Genomic DNA, 20,156 nt, shown 5'->3' on the forward strand with positions numbered 1-20,156 from the left:
AATTAGGCATACTAGAAACTTTCAGACAGGTGTGTTGAGGCAAGTTAGAGCTAAACTCAGGACAGTGGCCCTCCAGGACCGAGCTTGGACGCCCCTGACTTACAGCATGTTTTGAGCCTAAAACATGAAAAGGCAATGGCTTTAGACAGACGTACTTAAAGTTCAACCACACATACACTTTACGATAATTAGAAACTTACCCTTGTGTTTACTGTTTATCACCTCTCTGTAACTTTCTTCAACTGCTCACCTAAACCTAAAGACCCTCCGTAAAAGTGTTGAGTAGTTTACCGTACTAAGATTCATTTAGAATGCATTTACAATCCATTTACAATGGAAAATGCATTTGGTTGCAAAGATCAAAAAGAAGCCAACTGACTATAATTCCAAACGTAATCATTAGCAGAATTGTAGTGGCCATAAATTAAAATGTTTACCACGTGTTTTACAACTGAATCTTAAAGAATGGCCAGAGGCTCTTCATATTAACCATCAGGTCTGGAGGGAATAATATCCCCAATAACTCAGAAGGTTGAACACTAACAAGCTAAAACAAACACTGATTTAAAGTAAAGTTAAACTGCTGTGATTGAACACACACTTGAATGTTTGGGCTACAGAAAGGCCTTTATTAATCAAATGCAATGTTTACATGATATATGAACATTTTGTAGCATTTGTGTTTCGGATGTTTAAACTGTTTACACAGTGATCTTATATACACAGTTTCTGAAGACTTCTGTTAATAGTGCTAAGTCAATCAATATTACTATTTCTAATACTTAGGGTTGTAAATAAGTTGAAACTCATCAAGTGTTCTTTTTATTAATACTTTTATGATCAGTTTAGCATGATAACCACCACCAGAACACCCTGCATAGCAACATGCTATGAAGCACTCAACACTAGCATACAGTAGCATGCTAGCAATCTAGTTTGTTTGTCCATTACATAGAACCAAACTGAACTGTGGCTAAAACATATAATACCTTATAGCAACCAGTTTAAAGCCTGATCTACTTTTTGTGGAAAATTAATATTTATTTACTTTACTTTCTCCTAGTATATCTGTCAGGTGATGTAGTAGCTTTAGCTGCATTTGATTGGAGCATTAGCGTTCTGTTGATTATACATATTAGCAGTGATATACATTTATTTTTCTAGGTTAACATGTTCTTACTTAGACAAATTGATGTATTTATTATGTTTAAGTGTTTGATTTAATGGTGTATATATATATGCACGTTATTTTGTTTACATTATTATTCAGGGCCTCACATCTGCTCCATATGAGCCATGAAGGTGCTCTTCCTTGTGTTCGGCTTTATCTTTCTGCTGGCCAAGACTGTTTGGAAATGTTTTTCTGTGCTTGTAAACAATTGATTGGGCTCCTCCGGCCTCTCCCAAACCCGGGAGGCCCACATTTGGTCTAGTATCTGTCAAGGTAATCACAATGAGACACAACAATATTGGCATGACGGCATCATTTAACCTCGTCCCTACTGTGAGCCTGCTAGGAGAACGTGTGTCACAGTTGTGGACTTTGAAGTGAGGAATTTGAAGGTAATTGAAGCAGCATGGGATAGACGGCTTGTAATAAGGACAGGTGGTTAGTATTATCTCACCGCCTGAGCGTGATCTGGCACGAGACAGAAATGAAGGGGTGAACGTATCTGCTGGACTGGAGGCAAAACTGTGCAGAGACAGCTGAATTAATGGAGACCATTTCAATTGTTTATATGGAGGGAGATAGTTGTGTAGGAGGGTTTTGAACAGCTGATTGCAATGTTCATATTGATATTACATTGTGAGGTCTGAAAGAATGAGGCTGGGTTTAAGAGTCTTGTGGGGAAGCATTGTTATAAATGATGAAAAATTCTGTCAATGAGTTAAAATGGTACATCCACTTATAACACTGTATACACTGTATTTTCCAAGCTAAATGTTCATATCTTGTTTTCCACAGAATGACAGGCCAGGACCACCTGGGCCTAAAGGAGCCAAAGGTCACAGGGGACCTGAAGGAAATCCTGTGAGTGTGAATGCACCATGTTTTCAGCATGTTTACTGCATTTTTCCATACTGATGTTTATTAAAGGTGCCCTAGAACCAGTTTTTACAAGATGTTATATAAGTCTAAGGTGTCCCCTGAATGTGTCTGTGAAGTTTCAGCTCAAAATACCCCATAGATTTTTTTTAATTAATATTTTTAACTGCCTATTTTGGGGCATCATTAACTATGCACCGATTCAGGCTGCGGCCCCTTTAAATCACGCGCACCCTGCCCCCGAGCTCTCGACTATAATACAGTGCATTTACAAAGTTCACACAGCTAATATAACCCTCAAATGGATCTTTACAAGATGTCCGTCATGCATACTGCATGTATGCGTCGGATCATGTGAGTATAGTATTTATTTGGATGTTTACATTTGATTCTGAATGAGTTTGAGGCTGCGCTTCGTGGCTAAAGCTAACATTACACACTGTTGGAGAGATTTATAAAGAATGAAGTTGTGTTTATGAATTATACAGACTGCAAGTGTGTAAAAATGAAAATAGCGACGACTATCTTGTCTCCGCGAATACAGTAATAAACGATGGTAACTTTAACCACATTTAACAGTACATTAGCAACATGCTAACGAAACATTTATAAAGACAATTTACAAATATCACTAAAAATATCATGTAATCATGGATCATGTTAGTTATTATTGCTCCATCTGCCATTTTTCGCTGTTGTCCTTGCTTGCTTACCTAGTCTGATGATTCAGCTGTGCACAGATCCAGACGTTAATACTGCCTGCCCTTGTCTAATGCATTTGAACATGGGCTGGCATATGCAAATATTGGGGGCGTACATATTAATGATCCCGACTGTTACATAACAGTTGGTGTTATGTTAAGATTCGCCTGTTTTTCGGAGGTCTTTTAAACAAATGAGATTTACACAAGAATGAGGAAACAATGGGGTTTGAAACTCACTGTATGTCATTTCCATGTACTGAACTCTTGTTATTCAACTATGCTGAGGTAAATTCATTTCTTGATTCTAGGGCACCTTTAATGGTTTAATGATAAAAATGGTCATATATGTTCATATTTTGATTCTAGTTCTCCAATGAAGGTTCATATAAGCATAATATTCTGCATACCTTGTGCTTATGTCATCATCCTGACACACTTTAAATAATGTATCTGTATTCTGAATCAGTGAAACCTAGACATGCCGATCTGCTGTTGGATTGAATGCCTGAGATCCAAAGGCACAAGAAAGTTCAATCTTTTTTTGAGCAATTCAATGGAATGTGATCAACAAATCTAACCCCAAAATTTTGGTTAAATAAAAGTTAGAAAAACAAGTTTTATTGTTTGCTCGATATAGTATCAAAAATACTATTGGCCACAGGTTGACATGCTCACTTAAAGCATGCCAGATAACCTGGACCTGAACTTGATTAAACAAACAATCTCATCAGATACATTCAGAAGGTGACTGGCGTTATTATATTTTCAGAAGTAAACAACAAGGCTCTTACACTGTCTAGAGGAGCCAAGAGAAGTTTTAAGTGTACAAATGTAGAACGGCGTTAAACAGCTATGAGTTATGGGTGTGTGGAAAGGGAAATTTCTCTCAGCCTGCAATTTTGTGATGTTCCTCTTCACCACTGGATGACATCCAGAAAGGAGGAGACTTGTCAGTCTCAAAAATGCTCTTATTTGGAAAGAGATTCAGCTTCTTTGCTCTGGCAGAATTACATCTGTGTAGCATGTAACAAATCAGAGAGGGACTCTTTCACAGTCCTGTTTATGTTGTTCGATAGAAGTAAAGTGTGTGCCTTCATGTGCACATTGTATATTTCATCTGTCTTGTATTCATGCACAGGGACCACCAGGACCACCTGGGCCTCAAGGAGCAGATGTGAGTGAGTTTGATTTGATTAAACTGGGTTTTACTGAATGTACAAATCAAAGAAAGCACACATTATTGGATATAGCCTAATGCAAATGTTCCAGTACAGTTTCCTGTATGGAGACAAAGAGGGTGACAGTGTTCTTGATAATAAATGATCCTGGACATTCCACAATTCACTTTCCATTATTTTGATTAATTCCACATTGCTGAAAGCCAGTAGCTATGGTAATCATTAGCCAAGCCCTAAGCACATACCAGACTAGTCTTTTTGTGGAATAAAAGCTCCTTTAATAGCACACGACAGCTGGCTTGTTCCAATTGCATCTGCAAAGAAATTAATGCATGACACTATAGATGTGCAGGGCTACTTGTAATGTGTAATGTAAAGATTTTTTCCCCATAACATTCATTATTTAGTGACCATTTAACCATTTTCTCCATTATAGAATTAAACAGGCTAACATTTTGCAGCTATGCCTTTAAGATATCAGCCTTTTTGCATTTGATTAAAAGTTAATTAAAACCAAAGTCCCTTTAAGACAAGTAATTTCACTCGGCGGCCATCTTTAAAATGCCTCTTGGGCATGCAAGTGCAGCTTCTATCTCTTTGAATGTGAAACATCAAATTCTCCAAAGCTGTTCGCCAAGCTTTCGATTAAATTTCATCTTTGAAATCACCAATGAAATGAAATTTTCGAAATGCTTGAATCATGACAAAAATGGCATTTTTCAGGCTGGATCAAAATAATGCGCAGTCCTAAGTGCGCATCTCTATAGGAAGCTCGCGTCTGACTGTTTCTATAGGAACCAGAGCTTCTAACGGCCTCTGCAGTGATGCAAGGACTTTACCGGTCAGCGATTGGCTCTTATTTAGAAGGCGGGGCATTGCACTTTCTCTCATTCAGTGCACCGTCTTTCTATATATAAAGTCTTTAATGATGAAGGGATTACTGCCACTCTTTTGACTAAAAATTAGTTATTGTGGTGTAATATATAATACTTATTATATTAGTATTATAATATTACTTTATTACTGTTACTTTAGTTTCTGAAGTTTCTGAATCCGAAAATATGTGTCGCAATAAATGTGGCATGTGTCCATAGTATGTCTGACTCTGAGCCAGAGTTTTTTAACCTTAGTTATTTTTTTTTTCTGGCGAGAAAGATTTGCATATTATTAATTTGAACAGTACAATGTTTTTTTTTTTTTTTTTATCAAAAGATCATGGAAAATTAGATTCCTCATGACCCCTATTTCAGGACTCTTGGTGTTGACATAGTATGTGTTTTCATCCTTCACAAGAGGAAATACACTTTTAAAAAGTCTTTGCAGTAATTGTGAGTCTCTGGGGAGCGTTGTGCAGAAAGTGCAGAATTTCCTGTAATTAAAACAACATGAACTTGTGGCTCCATTTTGTGATACAAAATGGCGACAGAGAAAATCAGTTGCAGAGGCAGCAGTCTCTTTCTCTTACTGTCTCTCTCTCTCTCTTTGTAGGAATGTGAGATTCTGGATATCATCATGAAGATGTGCTGTGAGTAGACCTGTTTTTGTATTTACCCATGACTCACTACTCAGTTTCACTGCCTCCATAAATGGTGACCTGCCTGTCGCCCACACTGATTTAACACCGCAGTGTCGGCTCGTGCCATGAAGTGATGATACAGCAATCCACCTAGCCAGCTCAGTGTTCACAAAACTTTGCAGGCCAGTAGAGGACATGCAAAAAAAAAAGCAAGGAGTAAAAGAAATGAGAAAACACTGAGATACTTTGTATCTAAGTTAAGTAAAACTAAGTAAAATACTAACCACCATTCAGCATTTGCAACTTGAGGAATATTTTAGGCCTTCTACAAAACCTTACACAAGATTTTTGAGCCAAGTAGATTTCAATATACTGTATGTCTCTCTGTTTGTGTGTGTGTGTGTGTGTGTGTGTGTGTGTGTGTGTGTGTATGTGTGTGAGAGAGAGAGAGAGAGAGAGAGAGAGAGAGAATGTGTTTCACTGTCAGAAATCATGCATTCCTATGTAAAATATGTCATATGTAGGTCCACTTAAAGTTGCAAGCTATTATGCAGATTTATAATTATTCAAATTATGCCACAGAATCATCCGTTTATTGTTTTTGAAAGGATATTCATTATTTTGTTTTATAATTCTTGCTGGAGCCATAGCCCAGAATGGATTCATTTAAATGCTCATATTGTGCACGTTTATCATAAATATTAGTTTTGGAAGCTTAACTTAGATATTTAATATTGCCTTCTGGGCATGTGAAAATAGGACACAATCCAGTTGGAGAGAAAACACTGATTCTTTGAACAGAAGTGTGCAAAAGTTCAGTGTGAAAGTACACATCAGTTTGAAAGAAAAGGATTTGACAGTATTAACCAATCAGATGCGAATAATGTTTCGTGGGCTGCTGTTTTACTTCATATGGCCCAATTTCTTTGGGTAATGAAGGTTGTCCTCCCTGTACGGCCCTTGGGCTTCAGCCCTGTGCATTCATCTTGAGTTGCTTTTGTAATAAAAAGTCTTGACTGTGTTGTTGTGTCAGTATTTAATTTTTATAAATTACATTTTTAATGTAAGAGTTGAATCCGTGTGCTGTATTATGAATGAGACCCCAGGGGCCAGAGAAAAAGCATAAAAAATATCCGTTTCAGCCAACAAGACAAATAGGTCCAGCCATTCACTTGAGATTAGGCTGCTTCGTGTTAATTCGAGTTTTACCATTTATTTTTCCTCCCAAACATATTACTTATGCCTAGTACTGTCCAGACTTTCGCCATTCGGGTCGGTACACAGCAAAATCTCCAGAATTAAATCAACTCTGCTCAGAGTACATATGGTCCCTCTCTAAATAGTGTTGAAATAACACTAAAGCAGAGTTAAAGTTAATGAGATAATTAAGCAATTAATTAAGTGATGATTGTGCATTAGTGATGAACACCTGCTGTTAACAAGCAGAATCAATGAAGAAAAGAGAAACACAAGAACTACAACTTCAGTCACAGCCTTATTAATTACTTAATTATCTCATTAACTTTAACTCTGCTTCAGTGTTACTTAAACACTATTTAGAGAGGGACCATATGTACTCTGCGCAGAGTTGATTTAACTCTGGGGATTTTACTGTGTATTTTATATGGCTTTTGTTCTGCTCACTGCCACCACAATATTCAAAAGTAAGAGAAAAAAAACAGCCAGGATAATTAGTTCAGAGCTGAATGAATAAACTTTTATGAACACTTATTGTTTCTTTCATCTGTAAAATTGTAAAATAATTGTGGATCCCTTACTGTGAATGTTTTGATAGAACATGCGTTTCTGATCTGCCTAATGTTTTGAGATTTGATGCAAATGTAATGTTTTTTTTTACTTTCTTTCAGCTTGCTGTGGTAAGTCCCAAGACTTTGAAGTATATGAGACTTATTTCAAATTGTTTTATTTGGTGTTTTTCAATGCCGTCTTTTTTATATGTATGTTTTGTTTAAGAATGCACATGCGGACCCCTGGACATTGCCTTTATTGTGGACAGCTCTGAGAGTATTGGAGCTTCTAACTTTGCCATTGCTAAAGACTTCATTGTGACTGTAATGGACAGACTCAAGTTAAGACAGGTATGTTTTTGTTTTAGATATCTATGAGACTCATTAACACTTCAGTTAACTGTCAGCTTTGATTCATTTGGGCTGTAATCATGATAGACACTAAGAAAGACTCATTCCCCATCATATTCATATTAGTGGTCGACCGATGTGGATTTCAATGGCCGATTCTTAAATTATTACATTTGGTCCCCTTTAATCTCGAAGATGTGGTGGTTACATGTTAGATGCATGGGCTCTTCTGAATGAATTCATCATTATAATGAAAATAGATGCATTTAAGCTGAGTTTCCTATTTCTTTTTTGTAGTTTGGTGCCAATGAGTCTCGTATTGGCGTGGTGCAGTACAGCGGTGCTAGTGCTCAGGAGGTCGTACAGCTTGGTGACCCCAACATAAAGACCCTGACAGACCTAAAACAGTATGAAATATTGATGTTCTCTTGTTAGAGGCCACAATCTGCACACGATATGGCAATGACTTCAAGAAAACTAAGAAATGAGTTTCCTTATCAGATAAGCTTGTATTTTGTGGTCATGTCTGGCATTGTGTCTGAAAAAATAAAGAAAAATGATCTTTGTCATTCACTTCAGAGCTGTGAAAGACTTGCGCTGGATAGCTGAAGCCACGTACACAGGAGAAGCTCTGCAGTACTCTCTAAGAAACATGATTAGCAAGCTAGTGACGGAGAGGAGTGTGGTCATTGTCCTAACTGATGGACGCTCTGACACCAAGAGGGACACAGTGCCCCTAAACGTGCTGTGTGGCAAAGGACTGAAGGTAAACCTAATGAATTTGGACAGCGTAGGCTTATAGGAAAAATGTGCATCTAGATCTAGATTTTTGTAAAACTCCAAATCGTTCCTAGCATATAGTACAATTCACTGCAGTTTCCAGCTGAAATTATCTGTAGTGGGAGTAAAACACCAACAATTTTATTGATTAATAAACAATAGTATATGACTTCAAAACATTTACCACAGTGCATGATTTGTAAACTAATACATTTTGACATTTGCATCACATGCATTTGCATTTTTGGTCATAGTAAACTTGCTTGGTACCTCACCTGATACAACGTTGCACTTATGATGGAGAATGCTCAGGTACGAGTCCTGTGAAACCAGAGTCATGATAAAATAGCTCAAAGACTGCATGGTTGCCAATTTTTGAATGTCACATTTGTTTTTTTTAACACTATCAGTTAGGTTAAAGGTAGTATTTAGTGTGGGTGATACATTATTTTCAAACACAACATGGACATTTTGTTGCTGACCGTGATACCATTTCCAGATTTGATCTGTTTCAGATTAAAATGAACTAGCTGTTCATGCCACACATTGGATATTTAACTGCCATGAAATATGCAAGAAGCGATGTTTAATATCAATTTGCAGAAATTTCGCAACAGGCACATTTTTCCAATGAGCCTGGCTTGAATTTGGAGCTAACTTTTTGTATGGATCTTTGAGGATGAAGTGTACAGAAACTTCTTCCACAGAAATTCATTATTGAATTATATTAATCTAATATGCTGCAGATGTAATGTCATGGTGTTTAGTTAGGAAGAACTTGTGATCCAGTGACATTTCATGTTATTGGGATCCAAGTATGAGCTGAGGTTAAATGAAATTCACAACCAGCAAGGATTAGTCTCAACTCACTTCTGGTTTCTGGCAGGTTGGTGGTGTTGGAGTCACGGATTATGCAGAAAGGAAGCCCAATCCAGAACAGCTTGATGAGGTTGTGTGTAAAGATGATCCCAGACAAGGTTTCTCCTTTGTCCTGAACAACTTTGGTCTTCTTCTGGATGACGGCTTCCTGCAAAACCTGACTGAGAGAATCTGTGAAGGTAGATTAAATACAGCAGATTTAGACCCTGTTCACACCTGGTATTAAGATGTGGTTTGGTCAATCGGATCACAAGTAGATGGCGCTAAATTTAGTTTTAAATGGGGTCTAAAACATTTTGAGCTTGTCCACTTTCGACCACTTCCAGAGGTAGTCAAAATCGCATTTGACCAGATTGCTTTCGTACTGTAGACGCTCATGCATTTGAACAACTACTCTCCGCCTACTCGTAACGCGTAAACATTATGGGAAGCTCCCTAGTTAAATTTTGTCGGCTGAAGACCCAAGTTTGGTTTGAAGACAAAAAATGTACCAAGCACAATGTTCTCTCTACATTCCTGATTTCTAACACTAACAGCGTTTGGCGTGGTCTTGTAGTTATCAGAGCAGAAAGCTGCTGCTCTCAATGTGTTTTTTTTGTCATCCTCATTGCATTCATAAGTAAATTGTGTGAGTTTATTTTGTCCATTAGATCGAAAGATCTTAAAAAGCCCATACATTTACCCACGCATAGACCCTCTCCTTGAAGAAATCAGGACAGAAGTGGTTGAAAGTGGACAGAAGAGAGATTAAAACACTAGGTGTAAACAGGAATGTGTCTCCCTCATCTACTTGTGATCAAATTGACCAAAACACATTTTAATACCAGGTGTAAACAGGGCGTTAGGGTGCTTTGTGAGTTCTGGTCTGATTTTGAGACACAGTTATTCACTGCATTGTCCTTTTTTCACAGACAAGAAGTGTCCCACTTATACTTGTCCAAGTAAGTATTTATTTGAGAACAGATTTGTCAGCATTTTGACCATTAGATAATAATGGTTACACCCTTTTCTTTTTCTCCAGTTTCATTTATTGACAACACCGATGTCCTCATCATGATGGACAGCTCAGCCAGCGTGGGCTCCAAGAACTTCGAGATGACCAAGGACTTCTCACGGATGTTGGCTAAGCGCTTTCTGACAGCAGAAAGAGGAGGCTTCCAGGTCCGGGTTGCCGTTGGCCAGTACAGCAACAATGCCAACTTGGAGGCTGAATTTTCCACAAACGCCACCCAGGTGGTCGCTCAAATCGCAGAAGCCAAGTTCCAGAATGCAGGTACACAGGTAACAAACGCACTCAACTTCGCCATCGAACGCTTCAGGGGTGGCAGGACAAGGAGGAAGAAGCTGCTGGTGTTTTCGGATGGTCGTTCCCAAGGCGTCAACACCATCCAGATCGAAAAAGCCGTGGAGCAGGTGAGCAACGCGGGCATTGAGCTGTATGTGCTGGCTGTGGGAAATCAGGTGAACGAGGCCCACCTGCGCACCCTGGTGAGCCGTGGCCGGCCGTATGACAACACGTACGCCTACCGCCACCTTTTCAAAGTACCCGACTACCGCTCAATGGTCACTGGGGTCTTTTACCAAACTGTCTCCCGCAAGATTTCCCTGGAGTCGAGTGCGAGGATTGGAGCGGAGTCGACGGTGACTGGGTAGAGGGGGAGGGGTCCAGGAACAAAAGGGGGTGGGCGGCAGTATAGCACAAGCTTTGATTGTTTTAGTTTTTTGTCTATTTTTCATGTGAATGATATATCTGAACATAAAAGTTTTTTCATAGTCAGTTCATTTCGTAAAAGACAGTAAATGATTGTGTCAGAATTCTTAAAAATAATGCCTATTTTTTATGTCACTAAGTCTTTGTGAAGTATAGGGATTAATCGATTCATTTCAAAGTTTATACCAATTGTTTGAGTGAGTTCAAGTGCTTTGACTATATGACTGTATTAAAGTTTGCTGTCCATAACTGCCAGAAATTGGCGTTAAGTAATATTGAGGGCACAGAAAATTCATAATTTCAGTGGTCAGGAGCTGAAATCTCTATGATGATACAGACTTAGACTCTTTATAAATATAAGGAGCGTATCATTAAAATGCAATGAAACACATATCTAGCAACCAGAGTCCAAAATAAACACATTCTATCTATCTATCTATCTATCTATCTATCTATCTATCTATCTATCTATCTATCTATCTATCTATCTATCTATCTATCTATCTATCTATCTATCTATCTATCTATCTATCTATCTATCATCTTTGACAATATATATCGATATTTATATATACTGTCAAATATACTGAAAATTCAAAAGGAATCGCATTTATTTTGGACCCTGCTTGCAACAAGTCAGTTCTTTATTTGCATTTGTCTGTGGTACACTTAATTATTAGCATTAAAAGTAAAACTTGAATATAAATTTGGTGCTATTGATGTAAACACTACACTAACTCCTTTAGTTATTCAAATGCAGGTTTCTTCAAAATGGTTCTTTAATGCCTTTAGCCAAAGAGTTCACCAATAGGTTTCCTAATGTCAGAAATGTATTTGAGACCAGCCTCTGGGCTATTGTAAAAGGATTGAAATAAAGGATGCTACACCCCACTACTAACGCCTCAGTCATTTGTCCATCTTTATTAAAAAACTGCTGCATGCACAAATTTCACAATCCACCAAAAGATGCTGTGGATGATTAGGTCCAATTTAGTTTATTATAGGAGAATGTCTTGAATTGCTTGTCTTGGTAATTTATCTCCTTGCATATGCCACAAAAATCTTCATGAAACCATTCATTTGCTATCTGTCATCAATTTATGGCTGCTGTACATTTGAAAATCTGATATGCAGTAATAAATCAGGACATTTTTTTTTTTTTTTTTGCAGTCTGTATTTTGCATCCCTTAGAATATTAGTGTTGAAAAACGATTTGAGATGTACTGTTTATCCCATAAGGAATAAATCCTGGAGAGGATGAACACTTGTTGCTTGTTCACTTGTTGTACAGAGAATGGGATTGCCTGTACATTTGCACAATGGCAACTTGACAATGCAAATTCTCCACATGGAAAACATCCAGTTAACAACCACAACTCCCTGACAACATTCAATATGTCATTAGAGATCTGGCTGTGCTTTTTCTATGAGACATAATGCTTTCCTCAACCCAAATCAGCTAAGAGCTGATATCATCTGACAAGGCCATTTAAACCTATCTATAAAATTATTGTTTAGAGAAGTGACATGAAACAGGGCAGAAATGCACTTGCTAGCCTCATGATAAAGGATATACATTTCTGCTGACCAATGCTGAATTTATTTGATATAAAATACAGTAATCACATATCACTGACCCCAAACTTTTAATATTAAGAGCTCCTGAATCAGTTTATTTAGTATCGAGAAGAGAAAACATGAGAGGAAGCTGTAGTGTGCTTCACATCATCTAAACGGTTCACATGTGGATTCGTTTTAGTCATTGTACAGTTTTAATGCTAATTTTCCCTAGAAAAGACATTGAAGAACAACTGTGAAACATTAAAATAATAGTCTTACTGGATTCCTTTCAGGTAAACAAAACACTTAGCATTTGCATTGGCAGGCGTTGCTTGATGTCTGGCACCCTGTCCATTCATTCATCCATCCTGCTTTTAGTACATCATTAGCATCTCTTAGATGGTAATGAACCAATACTTTAAGATAACAAACATTTTATAAACATCTATGAGGGTCTGATTTTTTTCTCCCTCCAGAATGTGTTACCAATTTGGATTGCATCTTTCGACGGCCTTCAAGTTTACCCATTACTAATTACCAATACCATGTTTCTCATATCTCTCAGAAGCACCATATGAAGTCCCATCTACATGATGTGTGCAGCTAGTGTCGCCAATTTCACAACAAGTGGTTGTTAAACGTAGTACGAGGTAATCTGCGGTCAGGGATTAAGTAGCAGCGGTGTAATCTCACCTTCATCTGTTGAGGTTTTGCCATGCCATCCGTTTCCTTTCCAAACTCTAGGGTGCAGAACCACAGCAACCATTAAACTACTATCAAACATTTTTTTTTTTTTTTTGTAATTTTATCTCAGTCATGACTACAACTTTGAATTTACAACAACGAGTATGTTTCTGTTTTCCTGGCAGAGATCATATTCAGCAACGATGCATTAAATAGATCAAAAGTGACAGTAAAGACACGTATCATGTTTCAATAGATTTCTCTTTCAGATAAACGCTGTTCTTTTGAACTTACTATTCATCAAAAAATCCTGACAAAAGCACAACTGTTTTCGTCATTGATAATGAGAAATGTTTCTTGAGCAGCAAGTCAGCATATTTTTGAAGGATCATGTGACACTGAAGACTGGTGTAATGATGCTGAAAATTAAAGGAACACTCCACTTTTTTTGAAAATAGGCTCATTTTCCAACTCCCCAAGAGTTAAACAGTTGAGTTTTACCGTTTTCGAATCCATTCAGCCGATCTCCGGGTCTGGCAGTACCACTTTTAGCATAGCTTAGCATAGTTCATTGAATCTGATTAGACCATTAGCATCACGTTTAAAAATGACCAAAGAGTTTTGATATTTTTCCTATTTAAAACTTGACTCTTCTGTAGTTAAATCGTGTACTAAGACCGACGGAAAATAAAAAGTTGCGATTTTCTAAGCTGATATGGCTAGGAACTATACTCTCATTCAGGCGTAATAATCAAGGAACTTTGCTGCTGTATCATGGCTGCAGCAGGCGCAATGATATTACGCAGCGTCTCTCACAAACGTCTCCATGGTTGCAAGGCACGTTCCCTGTGCAAGCAGGGGCTCACGGGCGCTGCGTAATATCATTGCACTGCTGCAGCCATGGAACGGCAGCAAAGTTCCTTGATTATTACGCCTGAATGAGAGTATAGTTCCTAGCCATATAAGCTTAGAAAATCGCAACTTTTTATTTTCCGTCGGTCTTAGTACACGATGTAACTACAGAAGAGTCAAGTTTTAAATAGGAAAAATATCAAAACTCTTTGGTCATTTTTAAGCGTGATGCTAATGGTCTAATCAGATTCAATGAACTATGCTAAGCTATGCTAAAAGTGGTACTGCCAGACCTGGAGATCGGCTGAATGGATTCGAAAACGGTAAAACTCAACTGTTTAACTCTAGAGGAGTTGGAAAATTAGCCTATTTTCAAAAAAAGTGGAGTGTTCCTTTATGGATTAGTTTACCTTCAAATAAAATTTTCCTGATAATTTACTTACCTCCATGTCATCCAAGATGTTCATGTCTTTCTTTCTTCAGTTGAAAAGAAAAGAAGGTTTTTGATGAAAACATTCCAGGATTATTCTCCTTAGAGTGGACTTCAGTGGTCTCCAAATGGTTAAAGGTCAAAATTAGTTCAAAGGGCTTTAAACGACACTAGACAAGGAATAAGGGTCTTATCTAGCGAAACAGTCATAATTTTCTAAAAAAATACAAATATATATGATTTATAAACACAAATGATGGCCTTGCAAGTTCTTCCGCTTTCCGTTTCTTCAAAAAGCTTACACTGTATGTCGTACGCCTTCCCTATTCACCTTAAGGAACGTAAGTTCCGTTTTTTCCGTAAGTAGAATAGGGAAGACGTCCTATACAGCGTAAGCTTTTTGAAGAATACGGAAAGCGGAATGGTGGAAGCACTTGCAAGGCGATCATTTGTGTTTATAAAGCATATACAGTTTTTTTTTTTTTAGAAAATGACTGATCGTTTTGCTAGATAAGACCCTTATTCCTCGTCTGGTGTCGTTTAAAGCCCTTTGAAGCTGCACTGAAACTAATTTTGACCTTCAACCATTTGGAAGCCATTGAAGTCCACTATAAGGAGAATAATCATCAATTTCATCAAAAACCTTAATTTCTTTTCGACTGAAGAAAGAAAGACATGAACATCATGGATGACATGGGGGTGAGTAAATTATCAGGAAAATTTCATTCAGAAGTGAACTAATACTTTAACAATAATAAATTACATTTTTAAAAAATATAGTAAAATGGCAAACATTTATTTCAAATTGTAATATTATTTCTCAATATTACTGCTTTTACTGTATTTTTGACCAAATAAATGCAGGGAAAACATTTAAAAAATCCTATCAACCCCAAACTTTTGAACAGTACTATTTGGTTTCATTCACAAGCCCTTCTTTTTTATTTCTTATTTCATTTTTTAATCCAGTTTTTGATAATTTCTTTTAAATAGTGACCTCTTTCCTAAGAACAAGCCTTCCAAATTGGAGTCTTACTCGGAAAAACTCTGCAGCTGCTAAAACATCCAAACCCTGTCCAAATTCAACTTTTTTCCCCTCCCATCAGGCAAATTCAGCCTCCTTTTAAAATTCTTCCTTAACTCAACAAGCACCTTAATATTTGACTGAACCAGATCAGCTTTTTATTGTTAGCAATCCTTCAGTTTCATAACACAAAGACATTCAGCCTTAAAATGAACAAACTTTTGACTGATTTCAACATGTTTAATTCTTTATGTTGCCAGATTTGGTGTTACAGTGCACTTCTTGTTACAAGAGTGGTGCAACATGGGTGGCTTTGGGAGCTTCCCAATGATATAAAGTAATGTTACTAGTTCAATATTCTGCCAAATCATGCCTGGAGCACCACATACATTCGCCAAACTCATTCACCAAATCCTCCTGGTTTGAAATCCCACAGACAAGCACTGTGGCCATGGAAAGTGAGTGTATGGAGGTGTGGGAGGGGTTTAAAGAGAGGAGGCGGGGAGGTTTGGTACAATGTGCCCAGCTAATGACTCCCAGCTGGCTTTGAACATGGAGGGCCAACATCTGGAGGCATGTGGTCACAGAAATATCTCGGTTAAAGGATGCAAAAAAAAAAAAAAAAAAGCTATGAGGTGAGGTTAAGATGGCAGAAAGAAAACAAAAGAGGAAATATGTGTAAAAAAATAAATATATTGGAGGAAATTGAAACTTATGTTTTGTTTAAGTTTGGTTCAAAGACGTGGGCATGAATACAGATTGAAGGAAACTTTGGGAAGATGGAGGAGTAGAGAAAAGAGAAAAATGGTGGGAGAGGGGAAGGAAAGAATTGGCTTGAATGGCGTAGCAGGGTAATCCCACAATGCACTGTAATTTGCTTGAGCAATGAGAGCTCCATAGTGGGAGTTTAGTTTAGTTTAAACAAACTCCAGCCAATAGTGAACCACAGGACCGGGATACCAAAACCACGGTTAAACACTTAGTCAAATGACACACGCAATCTTGTTACAGCTTGTAGGAGAAGCTGAATCACAGGCTTAAATTAGGGGGAGGGAAAACCCACTTGAAACAAAATACTTCATATTATTATAACATAATGGAGTCATTACACTTTTCTGAATAATTAATCATTTAACCAACTGATCTCTACACTGGGAAATCAGCCTAGGCCTTACTGGTTAATGATGGAATTGCTGGATTGAATTAAGATGTTATTCATGAGTAACTTGCATTGAGTAATTCAATGAAATGTGTCTTTTCTTAGTTATTTAAGCGAAGGTGAACCCCAGAAAAACAGGTTGGCTGCATCTGAAAACAAAAAAAAATGCTGACTTCTGAGAATGCATTCCAAGGAAGGCATCAAGGCACGTCCGAATCCAATGTTATCTTCACTTCTCAGATACCCGCATCTGATTGATTTTTAAAGGCAGCAGCTGTGTCCTTCGCTGACTTTGATATCCCACAATCCTGTGCGTTCCTTTCCGTGACAGTTGAGCTTCAAATAAAAAATAAAGATGGCATCTGAAGATTGCAGTTGGTGGTGTGTAAATGTACATTTTTGACCATCTTTTTCCACTTTTTGTATTATTTCTAGTGAGAAATGAATGGAAATTTATAGTTATTACCAAAGCTCATTTTATTTTGTTGTAGATCGTTAAAGCGTTACGCTGCCTCAGAGTCCGAAATCAGTTTCGTGAGGTAGGCTACCTTTGTGTGCAAACGCTGCCTGCAAAGTCAGTGCCTGATAAGACAGCAAGGCTGGCACGAAGGGCTGTTTGCCATTCTGAATTGTAATAAGAATGCTTTTTAAATTCCAATTCAAATCCTGAAGTTCTGAATTGAGGAAGCAAACAGGAACTAAAGTTACAATTTAAAAACAAAATCATATAACCCCAATAAGTCTATTTTGAACCAAACAAATCCCATTAATTTTCTCCATAGGAGAATTATTTATCTTTAAACAATTTATAAACATTAAAAGATGGACATACTTTGAGCTATGAGGTTAAATCGTTGGTTATATGCTTTTGTTGAAGCCATAGTCAGCATTATTTCAAATTATTTTTTACATTTTTGTGAAAATCTACATTTCCCATAATCAGGGGCGCAATTAAAGGATTAGTTCACTTTCAAATTAATATTTCCTGATAATTTACTCACCCCCATGTCATCCAAGATGTTCATGTCTTTCTTTCTTCAGTTGAAAAGAAATGAAGGTTTTTGATGAAAACATTCCAGGATTTTTCTCCATATAGTGGACTTCACTGGAGCCCAAACGGTTGAAGGTCAAAATTACAGTTTCAGTGCAGCTTCAAAGTGTTCTACATGATCCCAGACGAGGAGTAAGGGTCTTATCTAGAGAAACCATTGCACATTTTCTTAAAAATAAATAAATAAATTACATAAGTTTTAACAATAAATGCTCATCTTGAACTAGCTCTCTTCTTCTTCTCTATTAGAAGTGTATTACTGCCCTCCTCAGGTCAAAGTTTGAACTAATTGTTATAAACTTGCACTAGCATATTATATATCACAATTTAGTTCAAACTTTGACCTGTGGAGGGCAGTAATATACTTAGCAGTGTCTACACTGGTGGAATTCAAATAGAGAAGAAGAGAGCTAGTTCAAGATGAGCATTTATGGTTTCTCTAATGATGCATCATCAATTAATTAATACTTTCTAAAATAAATAAATAAATGTTCTTAATATCTCACGCTGGTGGCTACAATAGCCTATATAGAGCCCATGCATAGTAAAATCCCCAGAGTTAAATCAACTCTGCTCAGAGTACATATGGTCCCTCTCTAAATAGTGTTGAAATAACACTGAAGCAGAGTTAAAGTTAATGAGATAATTAAGCAATTAATAAGGCTGTGACTGAAGTCAGTTGTAGTTCTTGTGTTTCTCTTTTCTTCAGTGATTCTGCTTGTTAACAGCAGGTGTTCATCACTAATGCACAATCATCACTTAATTAATTGCTTAATTATCTCATTGTCTTTAACTCTGCTTCAGTGTTATTTTAACACTGTTTAGAGAGGGACCATATGTACTCTGAGCAGAGTTGATTTAACTCTGGAGATTTTGCTGAGTAGAATATAGAGACTTCCCCAGCCAACACAACCAAATTCTGTTTTGCAGCCACACAGAAGACCGCTTGCACTATAGACTTCTTTAAGGTGTTTCGACACATTCGCGACCAACAATCATCTCCAATATTTCGTTTATTTAAAGGCCAATTACGTAAGGGAAACCTTCTTTTAACGTCTTCATCCATACTTTTTTTTTTTTACATTTTCGCTTGTTCCTGATAGACGCTTCTTTCCATCCATTATGTTCTTTTTGCAGTTAAAACGTCATGCGCTGTATTTTTAAGTGACGAGAGAGCGTGCTCACATTCACTTCTTACATTCTATAATTCACAGATTTAAATTGTATTTTATTACAATATTATTAGTTAACGTGTTTGTGTATGTAAAAGAAAATTACACACACACAAAATCCAAAGTCGTGATTTGGGGCCCCCTAGCGTCCTGGGCCATATGCCTGGCATACTCTGCACCCCCCCTAACGGCGCCCCTGCCCATGATTCTACAAAGAAATCTCCACGAATCAGAGAATCGCACCAAAAGAACCATTTTCAAATACTTTTTTTGTTGTTGTTTCAATTCAAATTTTTGTTGTAAATCAGTTTGTAGCTTGTTGGTATTGTTCATGGATTATAATTCGTTAACGAAGAAATTTTTAAGTCCCTAGAGAGCCCACCACCTTTTTCAGCGGTGCTTGTTCTGGAGTATTTCATATAAAAGTATGAAACTGTGTAAGTCGCAAGTTGGCCAGAAATTTTATTTTTCTTATTCTAACAATGCGATATTGCGACAACATGAACGTGAACAAACGTGAACCATGCTCTGTACAGTACGGTTCAGTGCTTCATCACCACAAAAGTTTCAGCCTTTCCAATGTTCAAGCGCTGCGAAAGGGAATTTGTTACTCACGCGCTGTGTGGGAAGTTTCGAAGCGTGCAACCTGAAAGCTAACTTGAGCTATCTTTCATGACTTCCTGCGCTTCGGTGGACAAATTCACATTATGTCGATTATCAATTATGTAAAAAAAAAAAAAAAAAAATCCATAGTAGTGGACTAGTGAAGTGAACCATAGACAGTAAAAGAAATGGACACAGCGACCCCATTGGAACTCAATTGAGTCAAGTGAAGCCCATTTTTAGCGATTTTTAGCACTTCCGTTTCTGACGCACAGACTCACACTAAGCTTGATGACGTCAGCAACCTGTCTGACAGCTGTAAATCTTCTAGTAGCTGTGCGTGCAAACTGCCATCGTTAATCTTGCAGAGACGGCGAGATTGAGCGGGGAGTTGTTTGCCGTGAGTGAGCAGGAGTAAGTATTCTGATTAATTAGTTTGTATAGTATTTTAAAATGTAACGCCAGTACGCCATATTAAGATAATCTCCCCGATTGCCTGCGAGCTTCTCCTCCTGTCTGTACGGTAATTTCTCTACTGTGCGACAGAGAGTCGAGTGGTTATGACGTAATCGTTAGCTTATTTTTACAAAAACTGTTTCTACGGGGCCATAATGTAACATAGAAGGTAATGGAGCTCTTTATACATTGTCGTGTATCTTTAGAAATAAATAAGGGACAAATGAAGTCTTTAAACGCCTCAGATGTAA

The 20,156-nt window shown here is 37.5% G+C and overlaps 1 protein-coding gene across 1 annotated transcript in view; it reads left to right on the forward strand.

Moving 5' to 3' along the window:
- Positions 1-11,800, forward strand: part of col6a1 (collagen, type VI, alpha 1) — a 42,526-nt gene extending 30,726 nt beyond the window's left edge. The window contains exons 26-35 of the mRNA XM_067387942.1: positions 1,967-2,032; positions 3,890-3,925; positions 5,418-5,454; positions 7,314-7,322; positions 7,420-7,544; positions 7,842-7,951; positions 8,124-8,310; positions 9,211-9,382; positions 10,115-10,144; positions 10,225-11,800. Coding sequence (XP_067244043.1) covers positions 1,967-2,032; positions 3,890-3,925; positions 5,418-5,454; positions 7,314-7,322; positions 7,420-7,544; positions 7,842-7,951; positions 8,124-8,310; positions 9,211-9,382; positions 10,115-10,144; positions 10,225-10,856 — 1,404 coding nt within the window. The 3' untranslated portion in view covers positions 10,857-11,800. The remainder of the gene's footprint in view (positions 1-1,966; positions 2,033-3,889; positions 3,926-5,417; positions 5,455-7,313; positions 7,323-7,419; positions 7,545-7,841; positions 7,952-8,123; positions 8,311-9,210; positions 9,383-10,114; positions 10,145-10,224) is intronic.
- The last annotated feature ends 8,356 nt before the right edge of the window (positions 11,801-20,156 follow it).

The sequence above is a fragment of the Chanodichthys erythropterus genome, chromosome 6 (genome assembly GCF_024489055.1).
Source record: "Chanodichthys erythropterus isolate Z2021 chromosome 6, ASM2448905v1, whole genome shotgun sequence".
Lineage (NCBI taxonomy): Eukaryota > Metazoa > Chordata > Actinopteri > Cypriniformes > Xenocyprididae > Chanodichthys > Chanodichthys erythropterus.